Source organism: Halichoeres trimaculatus, unplaced genomic scaffold (genome assembly GCF_033239565.1).
Source record: "Halichoeres trimaculatus isolate MK-OKI-2021-1 unplaced genomic scaffold, fHalTri1.1 fHalTri1_scaffold_22, whole genome shotgun sequence".
Classification (NCBI taxonomy): domain Eukaryota; kingdom Metazoa; phylum Chordata; class Actinopteri; order Labriformes; family Labridae; genus Halichoeres; species Halichoeres trimaculatus.
This window is the reverse complement of record NW_027437200.1, coordinates 17,115,982-17,138,751: the sequence shown is the minus strand read 5'-3', so window position 1 is coordinate 17,138,751 and position 22,770 is coordinate 17,115,982. Positions and strand designations below refer to the sequence as shown.

General features: G+C 41.4%; 1 protein-coding gene across 1 annotated transcript; it reads left to right on the top strand.

Moving 5' to 3' along the window:
* Positions 1 to 401: 401 nt before the first annotated feature.
* hdlbpb (high density lipoprotein binding protein b) lies at positions 402 to 22,764 on the top strand. Its single transcript, XM_074662154.1, has 28 exons — positions 402 to 533; positions 3,623 to 3,702; positions 4,438 to 4,539; positions 7,258 to 7,409; positions 7,569 to 7,784; positions 8,198 to 8,404; positions 9,469 to 9,684; positions 10,228 to 10,434; positions 12,272 to 12,379; positions 12,534 to 12,638; positions 12,851 to 12,929; positions 13,368 to 13,507; positions 13,793 to 13,897; positions 13,981 to 14,094; positions 14,178 to 14,264; positions 14,342 to 14,473; positions 14,602 to 14,820; positions 14,910 to 15,131; positions 16,713 to 16,931; positions 17,034 to 17,175; positions 17,264 to 17,391; positions 17,469 to 17,573; positions 17,670 to 17,804; positions 17,904 to 18,047; positions 18,152 to 18,331; positions 18,411 to 18,527; positions 20,005 to 20,163; positions 20,248 to 22,764. The coding sequence occupies exons 3-28, from the start codon at positions 4,464 to 4,466 to the stop codon at positions 20,338 to 20,340; spliced, it is 3,807 nt and encodes a 1,268-aa protein (XP_074518255.1). The 5' UTR covers positions 402 to 533; positions 3,623 to 3,702; positions 4,438 to 4,463; the 3' UTR covers positions 20,341 to 22,764.
* The last annotated feature ends 6 nt before the right edge of the window (positions 22,765 to 22,770 follow it).

Here is a 22,770-nt window from a genome sequence, read left to right as displayed (position 1 = left end):
AGGAATACTTTAATCCCTTTATATCCATGTCGTTATTTATTTATTTTTTAAATTATTTTTATGACTACTTTATGATAGTTTCAAGTTTTAAGCCCAATGTTTGACTCACATTTTACTTATTTAACTTCACGTAAGCATTTTTTAGTCAGGTGCGCTGATTCCTTCAGAGCAGACGGAGCACCATGAATGAGAAGTAGACCCGGTCAGCACGATGGACGTCAGACATTGTGAGAGTCCGCAGTTTCATAAATTAATTTCCTCTTATCGGTTTCCATTGAGATAACCACGTTAGAGCGTTTCACTCCTACATGTGACACCAGAGTGAAACGAACAGAAGGAAATTTACGCAGATCTATTTAACGTGGATGCTCCTGTTGCGCATAGATACTGCGGCATTTCCTTTATACTCGGTGAGTCGCAGTGCATGTATGTATACCTCCGCCAGCAGAGGAAATGCTCCTAGACCAATCACATCTGTGTTTACACCATCACCTGTCAAACATACACCCTCTGCTACATTTTCTCTCTGAAAGGTAGGCTTTCTGCGTTTATGTTATCTTTGCTTTGTGTCTATAATGAGCAGAGTAGAGGATGGCTCAGTCTGGGTATGGCTGCATCAAAAAGCCGGTTCGAGTGTGAGGTGAAGCAGCCAGGGTTAGCGAGGTTAGCGCCCCCGGAGCCTGCGAGCTGGAGCTGGTGATCTGCCCGCCTGGCTTGCTTTTTTAGCCGATTATCAGAAAGTCCTTGCACCTAATCATCCTCGAGCTGAGGTCGGAGCACAGCGATGTGTGTTAGCTTAGCAAACCAGGCTAACTTGCGTTTAAAAGCCTTCGCATTTGTTCGCCATCCGCTCGGTTATCATAGCCTTGAAGCTAACAGGAGCAGCCATGCAGCGCATCCTGAAGCGATTAGCGGTTTGAGAGAGCTAGCAGGGATGGATTAATCTCTTCGACTATAGTCCCCCTTATTTATATTCACAGATTTGGTTACAACGTGCTAATCATAGTCAGAGTCGACGCCAAGTGAGCATTTATCTGTATCGCACTGTGTCTTGAATTGCAGACTTGCTTCCTTTTCTTCCTATCTCGCATAATAACATTGTGGAAGCTGGTGATGATACTGGCTCCAGAAGCAGACCAATGGGAAATGCTATTTAACTGCAACATATGAAACAATAGACCTGTACAAGGATTGTAAGTGAAAGCATCTCAGCATCATCTGCAAAGTATCCAACAATTTGACTTTCTAAATAGATAAAACGCACACAGTGCCACAGAATGATCCCAATTGGTATCTTTTTAACAATATGATCAACCAGCCCTGCCACAGTAATGTAACCTTATATTCAACTTCAGATTACTTAAAAGATGATTTGAACATATTTGATTAACCTGTCTTTTGCAAACTAACTATTGCTGTCTTTTTATAATAGAGAACAGAAACATATTCACTTAAAAAGTAGTGAGATTCAAAATAAAGCAGTGTGAAATAAAGATATAGTTCCCACAATAATTGAGCGATATATATTGTAAACATTGGTTGTCTAATTTCTACCACTCAGCTAAATAAAGCTTTCGCTCTTTTCACCTTTTTGAGTGGATGGTCTGATGGGCCTTTGCAGTTTATGTGAAAACATGCTTCTTAGTTTTGATTTGTTTCATAACTTACTGAAAACTCCTCATAAGAGCTTGAATGTTGTTAAAGTCAGCTGCCATATGGTTTTCTTGCTTTTTACACTACTTATTTTATCTATGAGAGGCATTTGATATATTCACATGTAGTTATATATGGATAAATACCAAAAATATTTTTGGCACAGTAGTTCGTCAAACACAACAGTATGGGCTAATTTTATGCTACTTATCCCAGGGAAGGGTTATGATTATTGAATATTTGAATATTCATTTTTTAGTGTAATTTGAAGAGTTATTGCGAATATTTTCTTAATTGTTCATATTTTTTACTGGTTGCTAGTGCGCCTTTAAGCTGTTTTCTAACCAACAGGAAAATAACAGCCAAACTGCGTAACGTATTAAAAGAAACATTAGCGACACCAGCTGGAAATTCGAGTGTAGTGCTGTGAGATTCTGAAACTGAGAAATCAGAGCATAAATGTCCAAGCAGACTGTAGCTTGAATATTAAGACAGACGCTAGCTTAAATGTCAAGACAAATGCTAGCTTAAATGTTGGGACAAACCATAGACTGTATAAAGAGTGGACAATATGGCTCCACCATTTTCCATTGTACAGTTTTGAAGCCAAAATACCGCCGTACGCAGGCGCAGCCATCGGCTGTATGAATGGTCGCAATTGCAACCAGAGTCTGCGCAGTAGGGAATCTAGGTGGAGCCGGCGGTTGCCACGGTAACAAAGCTCTGCCCATTTAGCGTATCGCAACGTATTTTTTTTTTTTTACAGTCTATGGGACAAACGTTAGCTCAGATGCTAACTGTAATGTGGAGACAGGTGCTAGCTTAGATGCCTGCTCAAAGTTGAGACAGATGCTAGCTTAAATGTTGACACTGATGCTGGCTCAAATATCAAAACAGATACTAGCCTTAATATAAAGACTCATGAATGCTAAAATTTATTTCATTGTTTTAACTGAGTAAAAAAAAAAAAGAGACTTTGTATTACTTTACTTTCATATTTGATCCATTTACCTCTGGCATATGTTCTATATGTTCTTCCTTTGTCTTATGAAATGTTATAATTCTGAAAATGTATACTTTCAATGATATTGTTTGACATTAATATTAACAATAAAAAATAAATGAATTTAAAAAAAAAAAAAAAGATACTAGCCTTAATACCCAGACCAAGCGGCAATTACTTTTAGTCTTAAAAATATGAGGCAATGCACAAGTGCTTTAATCTGTCATTCGTCAAGTGTTCGCTTGATAACCACTTACACGCTACTTACTTACTACTTAAGCCAAAAAAAAACAAAAAAAAAAAACAATTTTCATGGCAGAAATTAACAGCCTGGTCCAAAATTGTCTCTTGCCTCAAATGGTAATTTATCTAATAGCACACACTGGTGGTCAAAAACAGCTAGCCCAGGTGTTGAGACAGACGCTATCAGTTCCTGTCACACATATTGACCGTTAACTCCTATTAGCTGCACGGTGAAGTTTTGTGTTCATAGATATTGTTTGTGCTTCACCGTTAAAACTTGAAACAACAACTTGAAACTTGAAATGCTAAAACCTTATTTTATACTAAGTTTATCTGGGCATATTTGCCAAACTCTGGTGGGGAGCTGAGCCATTTTTGGCGACACAGATGAGTTAAACAATCTAGTTTTAGCTGAAATGTTGTTGTTTTTTCACCTAAGTCAAGAATATGGCATCATTTTTATTATTTCCCCTCTGCACTCTTAATGATTTCCAGCGTTTCAAAGTGTAAAAGTGTAAAGAGGGTCCACAGGCAGAGGGATGTGCAGAGGGGGAGGAGGGGGTGAGAGAAAGGGAGGAGAGTGAATCACATTCAGACAGTGTAAGGTGCAGTGCAGTGTGGGTGCTTACAGTATTAATCCAGCCTCTGTGCTGTACAGCTTTTTGATTTACAGTGTTTACTCTCACTCTTATGTTTTTTTCCCTTACTCTCTTGTGAATACAGGAGCTGAAACACACACTCACACTGAAGCGCTTACGGTAGCCGCTAACTGGACGGACTCTCTGGCAATCGACCTTTTGCAGGTAAGCTTGGACTCACTTTGAATATGAGTGAAGAAGCTTTAACTTTCTTTATCTTATCTTTCTTATTTTGAGTGATTTCCCAGGAGACATGATTCTTCCTCTTTAGGAGCTGCATGTGTTTGATTTTAAAGGGTTTGACGCCAGCAGCTCTGATTTAACACACACAGGGAGGTCATAGATACATGTGTGATACCAGAGATGTGTTGAGCTGCGAGCATGACAGCGAGGGGCCTGTTAGTAAGCTACAGAAACAACCTGATACCCTGCATCTACGCGTCATTATGAAACAATGTCACGATGCTCCTTTGTTTTCACAAAACATGCACATTCAGAGCAACGCAACGATGGCAACAAACGCTCAGAGAAGATCCCATGATTCTCTTTCACAAGGAATGTCATGAGCAGAAGTTGTTTTTAGTCCCACACAGTCTTGCGTGTGTGTGCGACACTTGTTAAAACCCGGTCCCTGAGGCTTTGTGGCACCCCGTGTTTGTCTGAGCCAGCCTGAGTGTTAATTGGAGCATCTCAGGTGTAACTTGCAGCATGGGTGCGATGTAGCAAAGCCGCAGAGGTGGTTTGAATCCTCGGGGGCTTTTGAGGAGAAAATATACAGCAGAGCATCGAGGGAACAGGATGGTGGAGACTGTCTTAAACATGTGTCCATATGTCTTCAGCTAATGATTCCTCCTCCTCCAACAACATGTTGATATATCTCTTTATGTCTCTGTGTCTCAGTGGAATAGCGGAATAACTCTTGAACCATGAGCTCAGTGGCAGTGTTGACCCCGGAGAGCTTTGCGGAGCATCGCAGCGGCCTGAAGGACCAGGAGATTACAGGTAACATCAGTGGACAGGTTTCACCTCGCCGGCCTGAGCTGGTTAGTCACGGACGGGCCTGAGAGGTCATGTTTAGAGGGCAGGATTTCCTTTACCTGTCTGAGCCATGCATGGTCTCTCTGTACTCCATGTTTGATTTCATTTTCTGATGATGATGTCCTTTTACCCTGAGAGGCTTTGAGAAATCTGTTCCTGGTAGTTTGGATTATTCCTCAAATTATTTAACATTTTAAACCATCGGTTTGTAATAATCATTTCCCCCACCATGGTCAAAGAAATACCTCAGCTTTTGCTGATATCGTCCTAAAAGCAACAAAAGTTGTGTTTATCAGAAACCTGGCAACTTCCTGTCTCTTTACTGTTAAATGTGTCAGCCTTTGAGAGTATTTAATGTCTACGCCATCATCTTCTTTTCATGTTCAGACTTTATATAATCAGTCTTAATGCTGGTGGTCTGTGGAAATATATTTGTATCAATGGAATTCAGACAAAACTTTGCCAGTATGAAACAAAAGTAATTACAAAAGGGAAAAACACCAACAGAAGAACAAAAACAAATTTCATCTTAAAAGTGAAGTCTTTAACTTAACCTTTTTTGATCCTGGTGCTACGGTTTGCGTATTAAGTTATGATTGGCGGGAGAATTGAAGCCAGATAAAATAGATCTATCATTCTTTTTGTGTATGAAGTTGGTGAAATTACACTTTTTATCACATTTTCAACATGTCCTAGAGCGCTGTTCCCTTCCACAATTAGCCTTAACTCTAGCCATTAGAGTGCAAACGTTATGAACAAGTCAACAGTTGTTGACATCACTTACTATGTTGGATACACATTAATCGAGTTTTTACTTTTACATTTTTAAAGGGATATTGCCATTACATTTCTGTTTTGAAAATGAATGTGTAAAATTTTTATTTTTTAGTGTTTATTGCACTACCATTTACCAATTTATTAAGGTTATCCTGACATAAATCTATACTTTTTAGTTAAGTTTGGGATATAAGGGTTGTATGAATGTATAGTGAAAGATTTTTTTTTTTTTCGCAAAAAATGGTACTACAGCATGTAAACATGTACAGCTATGCTCTGGCACAGTGGTTCTTTAACTTTTATCAGTGATATGCACCTGTGAAATGTGTTTTTTTCTGCCAAGTACCTCCTACCAAACACAAAACAGTTTGGATTGAAAAAAAGGCATAAAACACAGCGCTGTACTATTAGTGTCTATTGGATATGATGTTCAGTTTATTAACATTAACATTGATTAGATAAGTGGTGTTAAAGGAATTTTGCTTGGGAGCTATTTCTTTAAAGGTGAAATATTACACTTTTAAAGAAACTTAAAAGTCAATAGATTTATAAATTTGATTTCCCCAAATTACATATGTGTCGTATTCCCCAAAAAACAATATAATCATATATTCAGGCCTGCTAAAAATCCCTCTATTTCACTGCATTTCTCAATGAGCTGTTTCATCCTGTGGAACAGAATATGCAAATGAGCTTGAGTTAACTCCGCCCCTTCATGAAGTAACCTGCAACCCAAGCGTTCCGTTACCATGGCAACTTTACTATAAACAAACTGCCAGATGTGATAGCACCATTCCAGGAGAGATTTTCAGAAAAGAGGAGCCAGCAAAGAAGGGGGTGGGCGGATCTTTGTCATACTCGGCGGGGCTGTAGACACGCCAGTGACACATATTTCTATCAGTAAACCATATAAAAGCGGATTTTGCGTAATATGTCCACTTTAATACACACTTTTGAATCTTGCATACCCTTAGGGGTACACATACCCCATTTTGGAACCACTGCTCCAGCAGACACATTATTTGTGTCACAAACTTTACTTCTAACTTCATACACACAAAAAACTCTGGTACACCACAGACAACAAGATTTTTTTAACATTGCTTTCCAGGAACTCATCAGTAGTTCGGATAAATCTAAATGAGCAGTTCAGGGTTGTTGTAGTTCATGTCAGTTCAGCAACAATTGGAGCACTAAGCTGTCACTCAAAAACGCTTTGGCAAACGGTGATACACCCCTGAAAAAAGTTACTTTTAAGATGCTTTATTTTTTTGCTGACTCAAGTTATTTACTCGCATGTTGTTTTCATTTAAAACTGACAAAGTTTTGATAGAACTACATGAATACAAATATAATTACAGAGAAGACTCATTAATTTTTTTCTAAAGAGGCATCGTTATCATCATATTAAAACTCCTTAGAGAAGCTTTGTATTTCAGAATTGTGGCCTTTGTTTTTCAGCTTAAGAGAGACAGGAAACATGAGGTTAGAATGGATATAAATTCTGTGATTTTTGTGCTAAAAACATGCCAATATTTTACATTTCAAACAGAAGTGCAACTATTTTTTGGTGCTTAAATCCTTTTTGTTTTGTTGGTGTTTTGATCAGCTGACTTTGGCCAGATGACTTAACGATGAGCTGAATGGTTGTTGTTCTGCAGAATTCACCCAAAATGTGTTTTATCAAAAAAGTTTGGTGGCATTGCAAAGTTTCATTCTGGACTAACAATAAACAATAAAAAATATTAATTTAAATACTTATTTCTCTCAACCTTTAGATCAAACTGCTTTTAATTGTTGAATCTATCCTCGTAGTTCTCTCCTTACTCTAAACTCGCCTTTTTAAACCATGCGTGCTGCTCTCTGCCTCCACCCGTCTTACTTATCCCCGTCTCTCCGGTCCAGGCTGTGTCCCCGAGGATGAGGCCTACATCCCCACCTACCTGGAGGCCTTCCCTCCGCTGCCGGAGAAGGGAGCACCAGGAGACAAGGCGGGGGAGCCGGCCCCAGCGTGGGGGAGCAAGATCAGGCCCATCAAAGCCTCCGTCATCACCCAGGTCAGCGGGAACAAATGTAGTCTTACATCATGAGTTCAAGCAGGCGTAGCTTTAAAACTATAAAAGCGAAACTTGCCGGCTCATTAGTGAGAGCAAATAAGCAAATGAAGGTGTTGTTGAAATCTGAGCCCTCTCCTCTGTGCTGGTCTGTGTGCTCAGGTGTTCCACGTGCCCCTGGAGGAGCGTCGCTACAAGGACAACAGCCAGTTCGGGGAGGGCGAGGAGGCCAAAGTGTGCCTGGACATCATGCAGCGGACAGGGGCTCACATCGAGCTGTCTCTGGCTAAAGACCAGGGCCTGTCCATCATGGTCACTGGGAAACTGGACTCTGTGATGAAGGCTCGCAAGGAGATCGTAGCTCGGCTGCAGACGCAGGTACATTTACCTTCATCATTTGAGTGTATCGATTCAAGACTTTGATTTAAAGTTTTTCCAGACTGAGGCAATCTGGGCACATTTATGAAGCACGTCTACAGACAACAGAAGTCGATTAAAATCTGAAAAGAAATCCATAGAAGTTATTTTTCTTTAACTTGAATCTGGTTGATGAAAAAAACCTGATGAACTGAGGATCACCTGTTTCGCTGAGCTGCAGTCAAAGATACAAAAATGCAGAACTCTTCTTCCTCTGTGCAAGGACGAATGTTTTTGTTATTGTTTACTTTGTATTTTCTCAGAACTCTTTTATTCGATCAGTGTCCTTGCTTAGCTTGAGTCTTACAAATATGGAGACTGAAGTGGATCTGCTCATCGAGCGTTCTTCTTTCTTCTTCTCAACCTTTTCCCAGGCTTCAGCTACGGTCGCCATCCCTAAGGAGCACCATCGTTTTGTCATCGGTAAGAACGGCGAGAAGCTGCAGGAGCTGGAGCTGAAGACCGCCACCAAGATCGCTATTCCACGACCCGACGACCCGAGCGCGAATATCCGCATCACTGGCACTAAGGAGGGCATCGAAAAGGCTCGCCATGAAATCCTTCTGATCTCTGCTGAACAGGTGAGTGGCCTGTGAAGTCTCTGCACTGCAGGCGCTAAAGACTGCTGCTCTGCATGCTGACTGGGTGACCAGGTGCTTACAAGCCACATGTGGGACAAGGAGTGAATGGAGTAGAAGCGAGGGACTGACACAAGGAAGATAGGAAGAGAAAGAAAAAAAGAGATGAGAGAAGAGAAGACGAAGAGACAAGTGAGCAGGAGTTAAGGAAGGAACAATTTCCACATGTGGCGCTGTCTAAGACAAGAGAAGCGGACCGACTCATTCATGTTCATTATTCCCCCTGGGAACACAAAACCACGGTCTCAACGCATGGATCATAGAATAGAGCAGAAAATACTTTATCTATCCTCGAGGGGAAATTCAGGAGAAGTCACAGCAGCAATCAAAAAAACAAAAGTAAGAAAGTGTATAGAAAGTGCAAAAAGGTCCATAAGAAAATAGATGCTGACAGCTTGTCCATCGTTGTCCAGTTCAGCCAGCCTCCACCTCCACAGGGTCCAGGACTGAGCTTCTTCAGGAGTCTGTTCTCTCTAAAGTTCTTCCAATGTGGCGTAGGTGTCCAGTGCTAGCTGAGTTAGCCATGTCTGTGAATAGCATGATGCTACTCTGCCCTCTGGTATTCCCTCTGTTGCTGGATTAGCACGGCTAGCTCATCCATCTTATAAGAGATAGATCTTACGTTCCCAATAACGATGGATGGAAGGACAGATCAATGTCGTCACTTCTTAGCTCACACCTGAGGACCAGCACATCGTCCTCACCTCCTTCTCCTCACCTTGTGGGGAAACATACGGCCTTGCACCAGTTAGCATTGACATGCTACAGGCTGCTAACAGCTGATTTCACATGTAAACAATGCAGCCATGGTTACATGTAGGATCTCCAGACAAACACAAGAACCAAAACAGTAAAAATATCACTGAGGACAAGTAATTTCTTTGGTCTTATTTTTAATACAGCTTCTTATACTTAACGAATAGCAGCTGTCTCTGAAAGCTCACTGACAGCAAACAGCTGTTTACATTCTCTATTCCTCGATCTCCTACTCTGTCACTGATCTCCAGGACAAGCGTGCAGTGGAGCGCCTCTCCCTGGAGAAAGCCTTCCACCCCTTCATCGCCGGCGCCCACAACCGCCTGGTGCAGGAGCTGAGCCAGGAGACGGGCGCCCGCATCAGCATCCCGCCGCCCAGCCTGCCCAAAGACGAGATCGTCATCACCGGGGAGAAGGAGGCCGTGGCCATGGCTTTGAACCGCATCCGAGCTATCTACGAAGACAAGGTGCGTTCACAGACACAATCACAAACATTTAAAGTTCAAACTCAAAAAATGAAACAGTAACACCAGCATAGATCACAGACAGAAAAAGGAAACAAATTAAATCCCAAAGAAAAAAAAAACATTTCTTTTGACTTTGTTCTTCTGCTGATTTTGGACATTTTGTGAATTTTCTTTGAGTTCAGTAAACTCAGCTTCTCCTCACAGTCTGTAGAGACGAGCCTCTATATCGTTGTTGTTGAAACTTCTTCTGCACACAAATTTGCATTCCCAACACAAGCGCACAACCCAAGATGGATGTGAGGATGAAAGATGGAGAGGAAGAGCGTGTTCGCGTGTGTTTACCAGATGAAGCTGGTGATAGACAGGTCGAAGATAACGTGGAGAGAAAATTGGATTTCCCTGGAGAACAACAGGATGAGAATGCTAATGTCATTTAGGAGGAGGCTGAGTTTTTTTCTGTTTGTCTTTTTGTTGCCTTCACTCCGTCTCCCTTAAACCTGCTTCCTCTCCCCTCCCTCATCGTTTCTTATCTCCCCCTCGCAGAAGAGAAAGACCACCACCATCTCAGTGGAGGTGAAGAAGTCTCAGCATAAGTACATCATAGGACCAAAGGGAAACACCCTGCAGGAGATCCTGGAGACCACAGGAGTGTCTGTGGAAATGCCTCCTCTGGACTCCGGCTCGGAGACCATCATCCTCAGGGGGGAGCCGGACAAGCTGGGGCCGGCGCTTACACAGGTGTACGCAAAGGTGAGTCTCATCTTCAGAATGCTCTGACTGTCATATCCAAATTACTCAAAGCTCCTGTGTTTATTTTTAGCCAAATATCTGACCTTTGAGAAGCTGAATGCTCCACTTTAATAAAACTCTCTTTTTATTGTGGCAGGACGTCGAACAACTGTCGGTGTAATGTTTGTTGTGCATTCTTCTTATCTTTATTAACACCTTCAAAAAAGAGAGGATAAAGGGAAAAAACACAAACAACTGTTTATTAATAGCAACATGCTAATCAGGCACCTGATTGTTGCAACAGCAGAATAAGTTGTTTGGTATTAGCACAGAGGGTTTGGTACATTTTCATGGGTGCTTCCAATAAATTCATCTCTGTATGTTTCTTAAAAATGTGGCAACATTTGAAAGTGAAATAATCGGGTTTTTCTAGCAGTGTGAAGGCTGTGACAGATGGATGAGCAGAGACACGCACGCACAGGCTGGAGGAGGCGTCACTTTAAAAGCAACTCATCAAGCTATGGCTACTTCATTTTTTCAGATTTTCAGACTTAAGGACATAAACTGGGCCGCACATTTTTAGCGGTAAAGCTAAGCTGCTGTGGTCGTCTCCTGAGCTATGCCACTCTGCTTTATCGTAGCAGAGCTCTGGTTGTATGACACGGTCAAACTCTGAATTTTAGCCGACCTCTCATCAGATTCCCCGGGAAAATTTGTCTGAAATGCCCCATGTTTTTCAGTGTGGTGTGTTTGGACTTTATAATCTTTCAGCACTGCCACTTTCGTTGCTGAGCAAACACATTGGTTTGGTTTTTAGACTTGGTAGAAAACTAAACTTGACTGATTTTTTTTGCAGATTTTTTGTTTTCAGGGAGAAGGAGACATACTGTTCTCACCTGTGCAGGACTGCTAATGTTAACTTTTCAGACACACCTGCTCAATGACACAATGCATTGTGGGCAACCAGCACAGTTGCGAGGTTAGGATAAGTGTTGCAGTCAATACTTGCAATGATGTTTGAATTTTTGTAAGAACTTGTCAGATGTTTTTCTCATTGGGCCCGAATCCCAATCTCAAAAAATTTGAGATTTCAAAAAAAAAAAAAAAAAAAAAAAAAAAGTCATAACCCCCCCCCCCCCCCCCCCCCCCCAAAAAAAAAAAAAGAAATTTCAAAAATTTGCTAAATTTTTTAAAAAAAAGTAAATTTAATTAAGAAATAAATAAATTAAATTACAAAAAGATGGAAAAAAGAAATTTTTTGACATTCACAAAAATGTCAAAAATTTGCAAAAAAATTGATTTTCTTTTGAAAAATTGTCCCAAAAATTTCGGAAAAAATATTACAAATTGAAATTTTTATTGTAAGAGACGGTGCATGCATATTCACTTTACCAAAATGTTATGCATGAATTTATTTATAGTGAATGTGGTTCATCATTTACACATTCTTTAAGAAAAATTAAAAAAGCTTTTACTTTAATCATTTTTTTTTCAAAGCTACAAGGAGCAACTGCAAAGAAGTCAAAGAGCAGCATGAGGCTCCAGAGGCACACGTTGCAGACCCTTTCTTTTTTTTAACAATTAACTCCTTGTTACTCTATGACTTTATAAAGTCTGTAAGAGGTATGTGCAATTACCCTGATCTTCTTTCAAATGTAGGGTAATTAATTAACATATTTTCAAAGGGGAGGGTGAAAAAGAACACATAATAAAATACAAGGAAAGAAAAACACACAAAAAGCACAAAACAAAACAAAAAAACAAACATAAAACCAGCTGTTAATTTACCAATTCCCGGAAGCTTGGTCACACTACTTTTGGTTTTTCATCCTCTTCGTTGAACTTCGTCTCTCTGCAGGCGAAGAGCGTGATGGTGGTGGAGGTGACTGCTCCGGCCTGGCTGCATCGCTTCATCATCGGAAAGAAAGGACAGAACATCGGACGGATCACGCAGCAGCTTCCTCGGGTGAGAGGAAAATAAATAATGTAACACAAAATAATAAAACAAAGTCAGCGAACAGAAAAGTACAGTTAGAGAAAAGAAGAAAAGGAGGGAAAACTGAGTGACTGGAGCTGGGACATGATGTTTGTGATGATCAGTGGAGTTTGTGTGTGTTCAGGTTCACATCGAGTTTACGGACGGGGAGGAGCGCATCAGTCTGGAGGGGCCGACTGAGGAGGTGGAGCAGGCTCAGGCCCAGATACAAGAGATCATCAAGGACCTGGTGAGTGCTGTCTCTCTTTCAGTCACACACTTACAACTGAACGTCTCCGATATTAGATTAAAATTACAGATTAAGATCTCTGAATAGTTAATCGACCTCTCCTGCAAACCACAGAGGATATTCTTCAACCACTGGAGGACGAATCTGTGTTAATCATGAGTTTAATCAGCGATTTCCAAACCCTGAAAGTCTCTCTGCCTCTCTGTGTGCAGCTGGTGAGGATGGACTACACTGAAGTGATCATAGATCAGCGTTTCCACAGACACCTCATCGGAAAGAACGGAGCCAACAGTGAGTGCACTTCCTGCTCTGCTGAGCTCAACAGAAATAAACACACTCTCAGTTATTATGGCTACTATTTTTGTTTGTGCTGCTCGATGCGCTCTCATCCTGTAGCAATATGCTGCGTTTTTGGATGTGTGCTCTGCTCTGTTAGTCAGACCTTGGCTGATAAACCTGTTTTCATCTTTATGATTATACATTCAAAAAGGCTGAAAAAGTAACCAGAGACAAAAGTGGTGGAACCGAGGTCTACATTTGGATCTGGGGTAACTGATCCATCTGGGGAAGTGCTTTTTGGGTCAGGGCCTTTAGTCTGATTGTCAGTGTTTTAACTTCCCTCCTGTGTTCACAGTAACATCACACCCAGCTGTGATTGACTTGTTTTAATGCCTTTAAGGACTCCAAACAGTGAAACTTCTCCAACTTTTTATATATCCCTCTCTCCAGTTAATCGGATCAAGGAGCAGTACAAAGTCTCCGTACGAATCCCACAGGACTCTGAGAGGAGTGGCCTGGTCCGGATTGAGGGGGACCCTAAAGGAGTCCAGCTGGCGCGCAGAGAGCTCATCGAGATGGTTCAGAGGATGGTGAGGTCATAGATCATGTTATTTCATTTGTTCATAAAAAGCTCAGGATCATCGACTGACGGGAGCCATATTGGAAAGGCTGAGCTCAACCGAGCAGAGTTCAAGTTAGGATGAGGCAGAGGCTTTGTGTTTTCTTCCGTTTTAGAGCCAGCCTCTAGTGGACACTAGAAGAACTGCAGTTTTTCAGCACTTACACTTCAGCTTTTTGTTTTTAGACCAGAAGTTGCTGCTTTAACTGTTCAGATCTGAAAGTTGGTTGATCGTATTTGTTTTCTGTGTTCACAGGAAAACGAGCGCACCAAAGACCTGATCGTTGAGCAGAAGTTTCATCGGACAATCATCGGACAGAAAGGAGAAAAGATCAAGGAAGTTCGGGACAAGTTCCCTGAGGTGAACCTTTTCTCTGCCACACACCGTTTTATTTAAATAGACTTTCATCTTCTTAAACTTGCTGCTTTCTCGTCTATGTCCAGGTCATTATAAATTTCCCTGACCCGGCTCAGAAGAGCGACATCGTCCAGCTGAGAGGACCGAAGAACGAGGTGGAGAAATGTGCTAAATTCCTGCAAAAAATAATCGCTGACTTGGTAAGATCAAATTTCCTGTCGATTCCTCTTTGTTCGTCTGTTCTTCTACATTCAGTCTTACGGCAGCTTTTCTCTTCTTGCAGATTGAGAACAGCTTCTCGCTCTCCGTGCCTATCTTCAAACAGTTTCACAAAAACATCATCGGAAAAGGCGGTGCGAACATTAAAAAGGTACGCTGATTCTCACATTTATGTGTAAACCTTTCTTCTGAGTTACGTGCAGTGATGGATGATTTTGTTTCCTTCAGATCCGTGAAGAGACCAACACTAAGATAGACCTGCCGACGGAGAACAGTAACTCAGAGATGATCGTCATCACAGGGAAGAAAAGCAACTGTGAGGCGGCGAAAGATCGAATCCTCGCCATCCAGAGAGAGCTGGTGAGATACAGACATTATCGTAAAGCAGCTGGTCTCTTAGCGACGGCTCAGTTTGAATCTACTTCATAGATCTCCAGCTGGGAGAAGGTCAAGTGAAGGTTGATTGTATCTCCTTTTCTCCCCCTCAGGCCAACATTAAAGAGGTGGAGGTCGCCATCCCCGCTAAACTGCACAACTCCCTGATCGGCTCCAAAGGCTGCCTGGTGCGCTCCATCATGGAGGACTGTGGCGGCGTCCACATCCATTTCCCCTCCGAGGGCTCTGGGTCAGACAAAGTCACCATCAGAGGACCAGCGGGGGAGGTGGAGAAAGCCAAGAAACAGCTTCTGCAGCTCGCCGAAGAGAAGGTGAGAGGAAACACCGTTGGTAAAGCATCTGAAGAAGACTGAAGGAAATACTTACATCCACTTCCTGTCTCCATCTTTCTCGTCTTCAGCAAGTCAACAACTTCACAGCTGAGCTGCTGGCAAAACCAGAGTACCATAAGTTCCTGATTGGCAGAGGCGGGGCGAATATTCGCCGGGTACGGGACAGGACAGGGGCTCGCATCATTTTCCCGTCACCAGACGACACGGAGCAGGAGCTGATCACCATCGTAGGGAAGGAGGAAGCTGTTCGTCAGGCTCAGAAGGAGCTGGAGAGTCTGGTCAAAAACCTGGTGAGTACAACACTTCTTCCAAATCAGGTTTTGGCTTCTTTCTCCTTCTTCCTCAGTTTGAATCATTTCAACAAAGTAACCACACAAAAACCAATAAATGATAAAAATATCAAACAGGAATGAATTATATGAAGAAAAACCTCACTGAGCCCTTGAAGGAACATATGGGGGTGATGATTTATTGTTGTCATTTTTGGTGAGAGGTTAACAAATTTTTGGTCAGGAAACAAATGTTTCTCTGTATGTTTCAAAAGCTTCCAAGAACCTTGCAATAATTTCTGGGAAACTAGCAAAAGTCTTCAAGAATCTTAAGAAAATGTCTTGAGATCTGGCTGTTTTTTTTTTAATGTGGCATAAGTTTCTTCATAACCTTAACAAAAGTTTTAGAAACCAACCAGTTTTTCCTAGAATATCTTAAAAGTTTATAAAACTCTTATAAAATTTATTGGATCTTACAAAAAACCTGGAGAGCTTGCAGGAGCCTCCTAGATCTTGTAAAATATCTACAGGGTCCTCCTAGAAAAAATTCTGTACCTGGACGTCTTTCCAATAATCTTTTAAAGATTATTAGAATCGTTTAAAAATAAAAAAATAAAAAATCTTGTAAAAAAACTGGGATCTTGCAAAAATTTTTTGCATTTTTTCCAAAGTTTCTCTGGGATTATAGAAAAAGTTTGACTGGACACAGAAGTGTTTTAAAGAATCTTGCAAAAGTTTTCTGGGTCTTGGAAAATGGTCTAAGGATCTCTTGAACATTTTTTTAGATTTTAAAATCGCTCAGCAGGACTCAGCAATGAGAGAGTTTTGCAAAAGTTTTTGAAGATCTTCACAATTTTCTGCAAGATCCCAAAACATTTTAGAAGATCTTGCTGGAGTTTCTTAGGACGCTGGGAAATTTCCTCCTCGATCCTCCGTAGAAATTTAGCTCGACTCATAAATATCTAAAAAAAAATCTATCAACAGTTTTTAAAGAGCTTGCAAACCTGCAAAGAATTTTTTTAGATTGTCTTTGGATCTTGCAAAACTTCTTAATCTCTTCATAATCTGGCGAAAGTCTTTTTCAAGATCTTATAAAAGTTTCGCCAAACTTAGCAATGTTTCCAAGAAACTTGCAAAAATTTCTGGAGGTCTGGCAAATATCTACAAAGATCTTTCAAGAGTTTCTCAAAATATTCAATATTTTTTTTGCAGAGTCTTTAAAAAGTTTGTTGGACCTGAACATGTTTCAAATCACTTTGAAAATCTTGCAAAAGTTTCAAGGAATCTTGAAATCTTCAGGATCTTTCCAAAGTTTTGCTGGACCCCAAACTTTTCCCTCACAAGATATTGCAAAAGTTTCTGGAGATCTTGCAGAAATGTTTCGGTATCTTACAAAAATTTCACTGGACCTTGTAATGTTTCCAAAAACCTGGTGTAAATGTCTGGTGTCTGGAGATCTTTGAAGAGTGCCTTTGCGAACGTTTTTTAGAATCTATGGAAAGTTATCAGGATATTGTTTAAGCTTCCTCTGGATCTAATAAAAGTATTTTTTAAGAAAAGTCTTAAAGGATATTTCAGATTTTCTTGGTTTCTCCTCTCCAGGACGATGTGGTCGAGGACAGCATGGTTGTAGACGTTCGCCACCACCGCCACTTCGTGTGTCGAAGAGGTCAGGTGCTGCGGGAGCTGGCTGAGGAGTACGGAGGTGTCGCTGTGAGCTTCCCTCGTACAGGAGCCAACAGCCAGCGGGTCACTCTGAAGGGGGCGAAGGATTGTGTCGAGGCAGCCAAGAAACGCATCCAGGAGATCATCGAGGACCTGGTAAGAAACAACGCAGAGTTTGGTGCTTTAACTTAATTAGGAATGTGTGTTTTCTGTCAGTGGCGTTGTTACCCAGCAGCCCCCTCTTTCTCTCTTGTGCAGGAATCCCAAGTGAGCGTGGAGGTGGCGATCCCTCAGCGCTACCATCGCGCCATCATGGGGCCCAAAGGCTGCCGCATCCAGCACATCACCCGGGAGCACGAGGTGCAGATCAAGTTCCCTGAGAGGGAGGACAACACTGCAGGTGAACAAAACACTCACGTCAGGATTATTTATGTCATCAAACGATTGCAACAATAATCATGAGGCTATAATCTGTGGTGCATTCACAGGTCAGGAGGCTCCTCCTCAGGAAAACGGTGACGTCAGCCCAGAGGCAGAGTTCGTACCCCGCAAATGTGACATCATCATCATCTCTGGGCGTGCAGAGAAGTGTGAAATGGCTAAAGTTGCTCTTCTGGTAGGCAGCGTTTTTAATCAAACGACTGAAAACTTCTCCTTTTTCTCTTTAGTGATGTTTCTTGTTTCCTCTTTCAGGCGTTGGTCCCGATAACGGAGGATGTTGAGGTCTCCTACGAGCTCCATCGCTACATCATCGGCCAGAAAGGCAGCGGCATTCGCAAGATGATGGAGGAGTACGAGGTGATCTCTGGTTCTCTGCTGCCATCTTCTGGCCAAAAGATAAACGACGCCTTTTATTATGATTCTTCTGTGATTAATTGTTTGCGTGTCGTGCAGGTGAACATCTGGGTGCCACAGCCAGAGAAGCAGCTGGATGTGATCAAGGTGACAGGCCTCGCAGCTAACGTGGAGCGAGCCAAACAGGGTCTGCTCGAGAGGGTCAAAGAACTGCAGGCTGAGCAGGAGGACAGGGTGATCATCCTTTTTCTTTTCTTCGATCCAGGAAGTGTGCAAATGAATAACAATTTGACCCTAGACTGCTTACTCTCTGACGTACTGTTTCTGTTTTAGGCTCTGCGCAGTTTCAAGGTGACCATGTCCGTAGATCCAAAGTTTCACCCCAAGATTATTGGACGAAAGGGAGCGGTCATCTCTCAGATCAGGAAAGATCACGATGTCAGCATCCAGTTTCCAGACAAAGGAGATGAGCAGCAGGTAAGTCTTTCCTCCTTGATGTCTGTATTTTGTGATATTTTCTGAATCCTCCTCCTCTGTTGCCCTTTTCTCCCTAACTGTGTCTTGCGTCTCCCCTCTCCCAGGATCTGATCGTGATCTCAGGGTATGAGCGCAATGTGGAGGAGGCGCGTCAGGCCATCCAGCAGCTGGTGGCTGAGCTGCAGGAGATGGTGAGCCAAGACGTTCACCTGGACCCGAGGACCCATGCTCGCATCATCGGAGCGCGAGGAAAAGCCATTCGCAAGCTGATGGAGGAGTTCAAGGCAAGATGTCAATGCTAAACACCATTCTTTAAGATTACCTGTTGTTTCTGATAACTCTTTAATTCGTTTTTGTTTTCAGGTGGACATCCGGTTCCCTCAGCCAGGTTCAGACGAGCCCGACAAAGTGACAGTTATGGGTCTTCCAGAGACTGTGGACAACGCCATCGACCACCTGCTGAACCTGGAGGAGGAATATGTGAGTTAACAAAGACAAAGTGGCGGGAGAACGTTTCCATCATAGACAGAAATTGAATATCAAAGAGGGGGTATTGAGTTTTCCGTAGTTTATCGTGGAGATAAACTAACGTGTGAAGATTTTCAAACTGCTACATTTTCATATGTTGTAGAAATCCCCAAAAATCATTCTGATCAAAATGATGTGTTCTAAAAATAGCACGAGATCTTCACAGGACTTTACGAGGTTATAGCATTAGGGCTGCAACTAACGATTGATGTTGACTAATCTATTGGTTATTTTTTCGATTAATCGATTAATCAAGATTATTTTGTGTTTTAACCTGATTTGGCCTTCAAAATGTGCAGACCTTTAAAATTCAACCTGTGTGTTGCATTTACACTGCATTTACCCAGAGTTAGGTTCTCACCTCTGATTGGTCAGCCCTGTGCCAGGTTTGTTTGTTTGTTTGTCTTTTTTTCATTCATGATGACATAAAAATAAAATCTTTAATCTTAAAATGAATGAAGCAGGTAACAAGAAAACTAAGTTGTTGTTCGCAGTGTTGGACAGACCGCTTATTAGTGACTTTGAGCTTGTTTTCTAATGTTTATTTGCTCTTTGGGGCTTGCTTTTCTCTCTGTATGATCCCGATGATAAAAAGTTAGGGGTTTTGACTCTAGTTTGTGGCTCAGATCCTGAAAAACTGTTTAAAACAGAGAGCGAATGAGACTCTCATAATCATGTTATCAGGCACTTAACACCAGGGAGTAGTCAGGCTGTCCAAACTGGAGATGCAGAGCCTCCATCAGCGCGTCGGGGCGCGGAGATTTTTCCTCATGTATGAACTTAGTGATGTTTTCCCATAGAAGTATCTGTTAACGTGGAGCCTCATGCAGTGAACTGAAGTTACAGCCCTGGTATTTCGTTCCACCACATGACAACAATAAAAAAAATAACACGACGTGTCGACTATTGAAAATTATGTCAATTAATTTCTTATAGTCAACGAGTCGATTATGTCGACTAATCATTGCAGCCTTAGTTAAAGGATCAAAAGGCCTCCAGAGAGCTGGCCAATTAAAGAGAAAGGGGTTTGAGGAGAGGGGAGCCTTAAAGAGAGAACAAAACATGGACAAAAGAGGCTGAAATAAGGGATTTCTAAAACCCCAGTGTGAGAAAAAGATTTTTTTTCTTTAGATTTAATTCATGAAATGCCATTATAGGGGTACAAGAGGGACAGTATAAAGCATAAAAATGCACTATAACCTCTCTTTAAAACAAATCAGATTAGACTCTGACAAAATCCTTTAATCTCATTGTATTTAAAGGGACTGTGAGGAGTTTCTAAGTGATCTTGATAAAGTCTCCCTCCTAGATATATGCTTGATGGTAATCCACACCTAAAAATGAGATTTAAATTCTGTTTCTCAGCTTGAGACAGAGCAGAGACTTCATTTTTCTTAAAGTGTTTTTTTTTTATCTCCACCCCTGACAGATGCTCAGTGTGACAGAGACAGAAACTTTGGCAGCGTACATGAAGCCTCCATCTCGATACGGAGGAGGAGGTGGAGCTGGAGGACTTGATGATTGCAGTGGGGGTCCGGCTAAGGGATTTGTGGTCCGGGATGCCCCCTGGAACGCTTCTGGGAACAAGGTTTGCTCAGTTGATTCTCACTTTTTACTTTCAACACTTAACTGTTGGCTTCTGATACATTTGGTTTCTGTTTTCCCTTTCCAGGCTCCTGACATGAGCAGCGCCGAGGATTTCCCCACCTTCGGGACAGGTGTTGCGCCGAAGCAGGCGTCTGCTTGGGGTCCCAAAAAGTTCTGAAGCCGCTTATCGAGAGGAGAAAAAAAAACTTCTGTAAAGTAGACGAGAGATGAAAAACATCTCTAATCAAATTGCTGCTCGCCTTCTTCCCTCCTCCTCCTCCTCTTCTCTTTAGTGACCTCCCTTTGTCTCTTCTCCTCCCAAAACCAGCCGCAATGAATTCTGGGAGAACAATCCCTTTTTTAAAATCTTGTCTGTCTGACCTCTTAGTCCCCTCTCCTTTATTTCTAAGAGGAAAAAAAGGAACATTTGAGTGCTCTATAGTTCTGCTGCCCTGCTCTGCCTCTTGGTTGCATCTTCACCTGCTGGTCCCGGTCAAAAACCGTCCACCGTTTACACCTCAGACCACAAAAATCTCCACATAACAGTTAAACTATCGCTTCACTGCAATACATTAGGAATGAGGAAGTCACATAAAATGATGGGGGGTTGAATCATAAGCTATAAAAATGTGATTTTGTCGTCAAAGAAACGTTTTTAAATGAGTTTTCAAAGATTTCTTTTCTGCTCATTAGTCCAGTTGGTGATGTGGGGCAGCAGGTGAGGCAACAAGCTCTATGTGTGTGAGTGTGAGTGTGTGTGAGTATGTTTGTGTGCGTCGGTGGGTTCAGAGGAGTGTTTCACCCACAGTTGTTATTTATGTCGGAGCAGGGAGCAAAAACAGCTGCTGTAGTCGACTATCTGGACGTTTTCTTTTTTAAACCATAATGAAGCAAAAGAAGTTTGTAATGAAGGTTGTATAACTGTTTTATTTATTTTGAAAAAAGGAGCCATTTTCTTTGAACTACTGTGACCATGCGTTTTTACAAAAGCACCCACTGTAGCTTGATGCTTTCCACGTTATGTTTGGGAGTGAATGCTGTACGACAGGGTTTGGGCACATGTCAGCAGTTATTATGTGTACGTGTACAAAGAACTTTTCGCTATTTTTTTAAAACTGTGTCTGATTCTTTTTTTTGTTGTTGTTGGTTTCTGGGATTGTGCATGTGTGTGTGTGTGCGTGTGTGGGAGGTAAAATGTTTGAATGAAGCTGAACCAAACTTTTACGTTGTCTCTCAGTGCTCATTGAGCAGATGTTAGCTTCTCAGCCTGATGTAAAAATTAGATTATTTCTTCCAACACTCACTCTATGCTGCTCAAACCTGACAGACCCTTCCTTAAAAGACTCCTTTATCAACAGCTGCACTTTGATTTTGCTCGGGTAAAAGTGCTACATATTTTGTAGCAAAAGCCTATCGTGCGCCATATTCTCTTTCCCTCCCTTCTTTAAAGCTACATGCGTCCTTTAGCCAAGCTGTAAATTTGGCCTGGATTTCAGTCAGTTTGATAAAATTTCTCTAGCTAGGAGTCTTAACTAATAGCCCAAATGCTTTGCTTTCTTTCCAAAACTTTGGAGATAGATTTAATTTTTTGCTAATTAGTAACATGCTTAAGGCAGGAGGAAATTAGCTAGCTTAGGCTACTCATTAACAGCTTGTCTTACCCTGTAGTTTCGTTTTTTTTAATTTCATTTGTAGAAAAAAAGTGAACTTAACCTATAGTATGAACAGAATTTACATGCTCTAAGTATGGCTAATGATAGCAAGTTAGCAAGGCGTGCTATGTCAGAGATCCACACAAGGCTAACTCTTCATCTAGTTGAAGTTCCAGCTTCAGTTTCAACAACAAATTATAATTTTAGCATTTAGGTGTGTGTGTGTGGATGTAAAATTTCATACAACAAAGTTTGTTAGCTTTACAGTCACTCAAAGATGTTTTATACCAGTAAATTCAAAAAGTTAAGCTAGCACTTCTGTTAGCTACATTTGCATAGTTTTAGCACCTAATTTCATCACTTCCTCCTGGTTAGCTAACTTCCTCCTGGCTCAGGCACTTTTCGAATTACATAAAACAAAAGGAAAGCAATTTTTATCAATTTAATATGGCTATATATAGAGAGCTCTGGATTAGACTGACAGCTCTAAATTAGGACATTTTTAAAAATTTAAAACTCAGGGTCCAATCTAAAAGTCAAACTGGTGCGAAATTGCTCAAAAGATTAGAAATCAATATCAACTATGCAACCCACCTGCAGATCAATTCTAATGTATTTTGTCAGTGTCATGGCATGGTATAGGTTTTAGAAAAGAAAACTAGTACCTGTTTTTAGTTCTTTTTATCGTTGGTTAGCCAAGTCTCCCAAGTTGTCGGTTATCTTGTGTCTGTTCTTCAGAGGCAGTTCAGAGCTGCTCCGAAGCAGCCACCACTGCTGTTAAAAAGCTACGAATAAGACTCACTATTGGCCTTAATGAGTAATTAGTCTACAGCATTTTGGAAAAGGTGTGAATGAGTAAGTATGCAACACTGCAATAATATGTCAGTGACCAGACTTTTTTCCTACTCCAAATAAAACTTGAAAAAGAAAGGAAACAAAAGCACTAGTAGATTTTG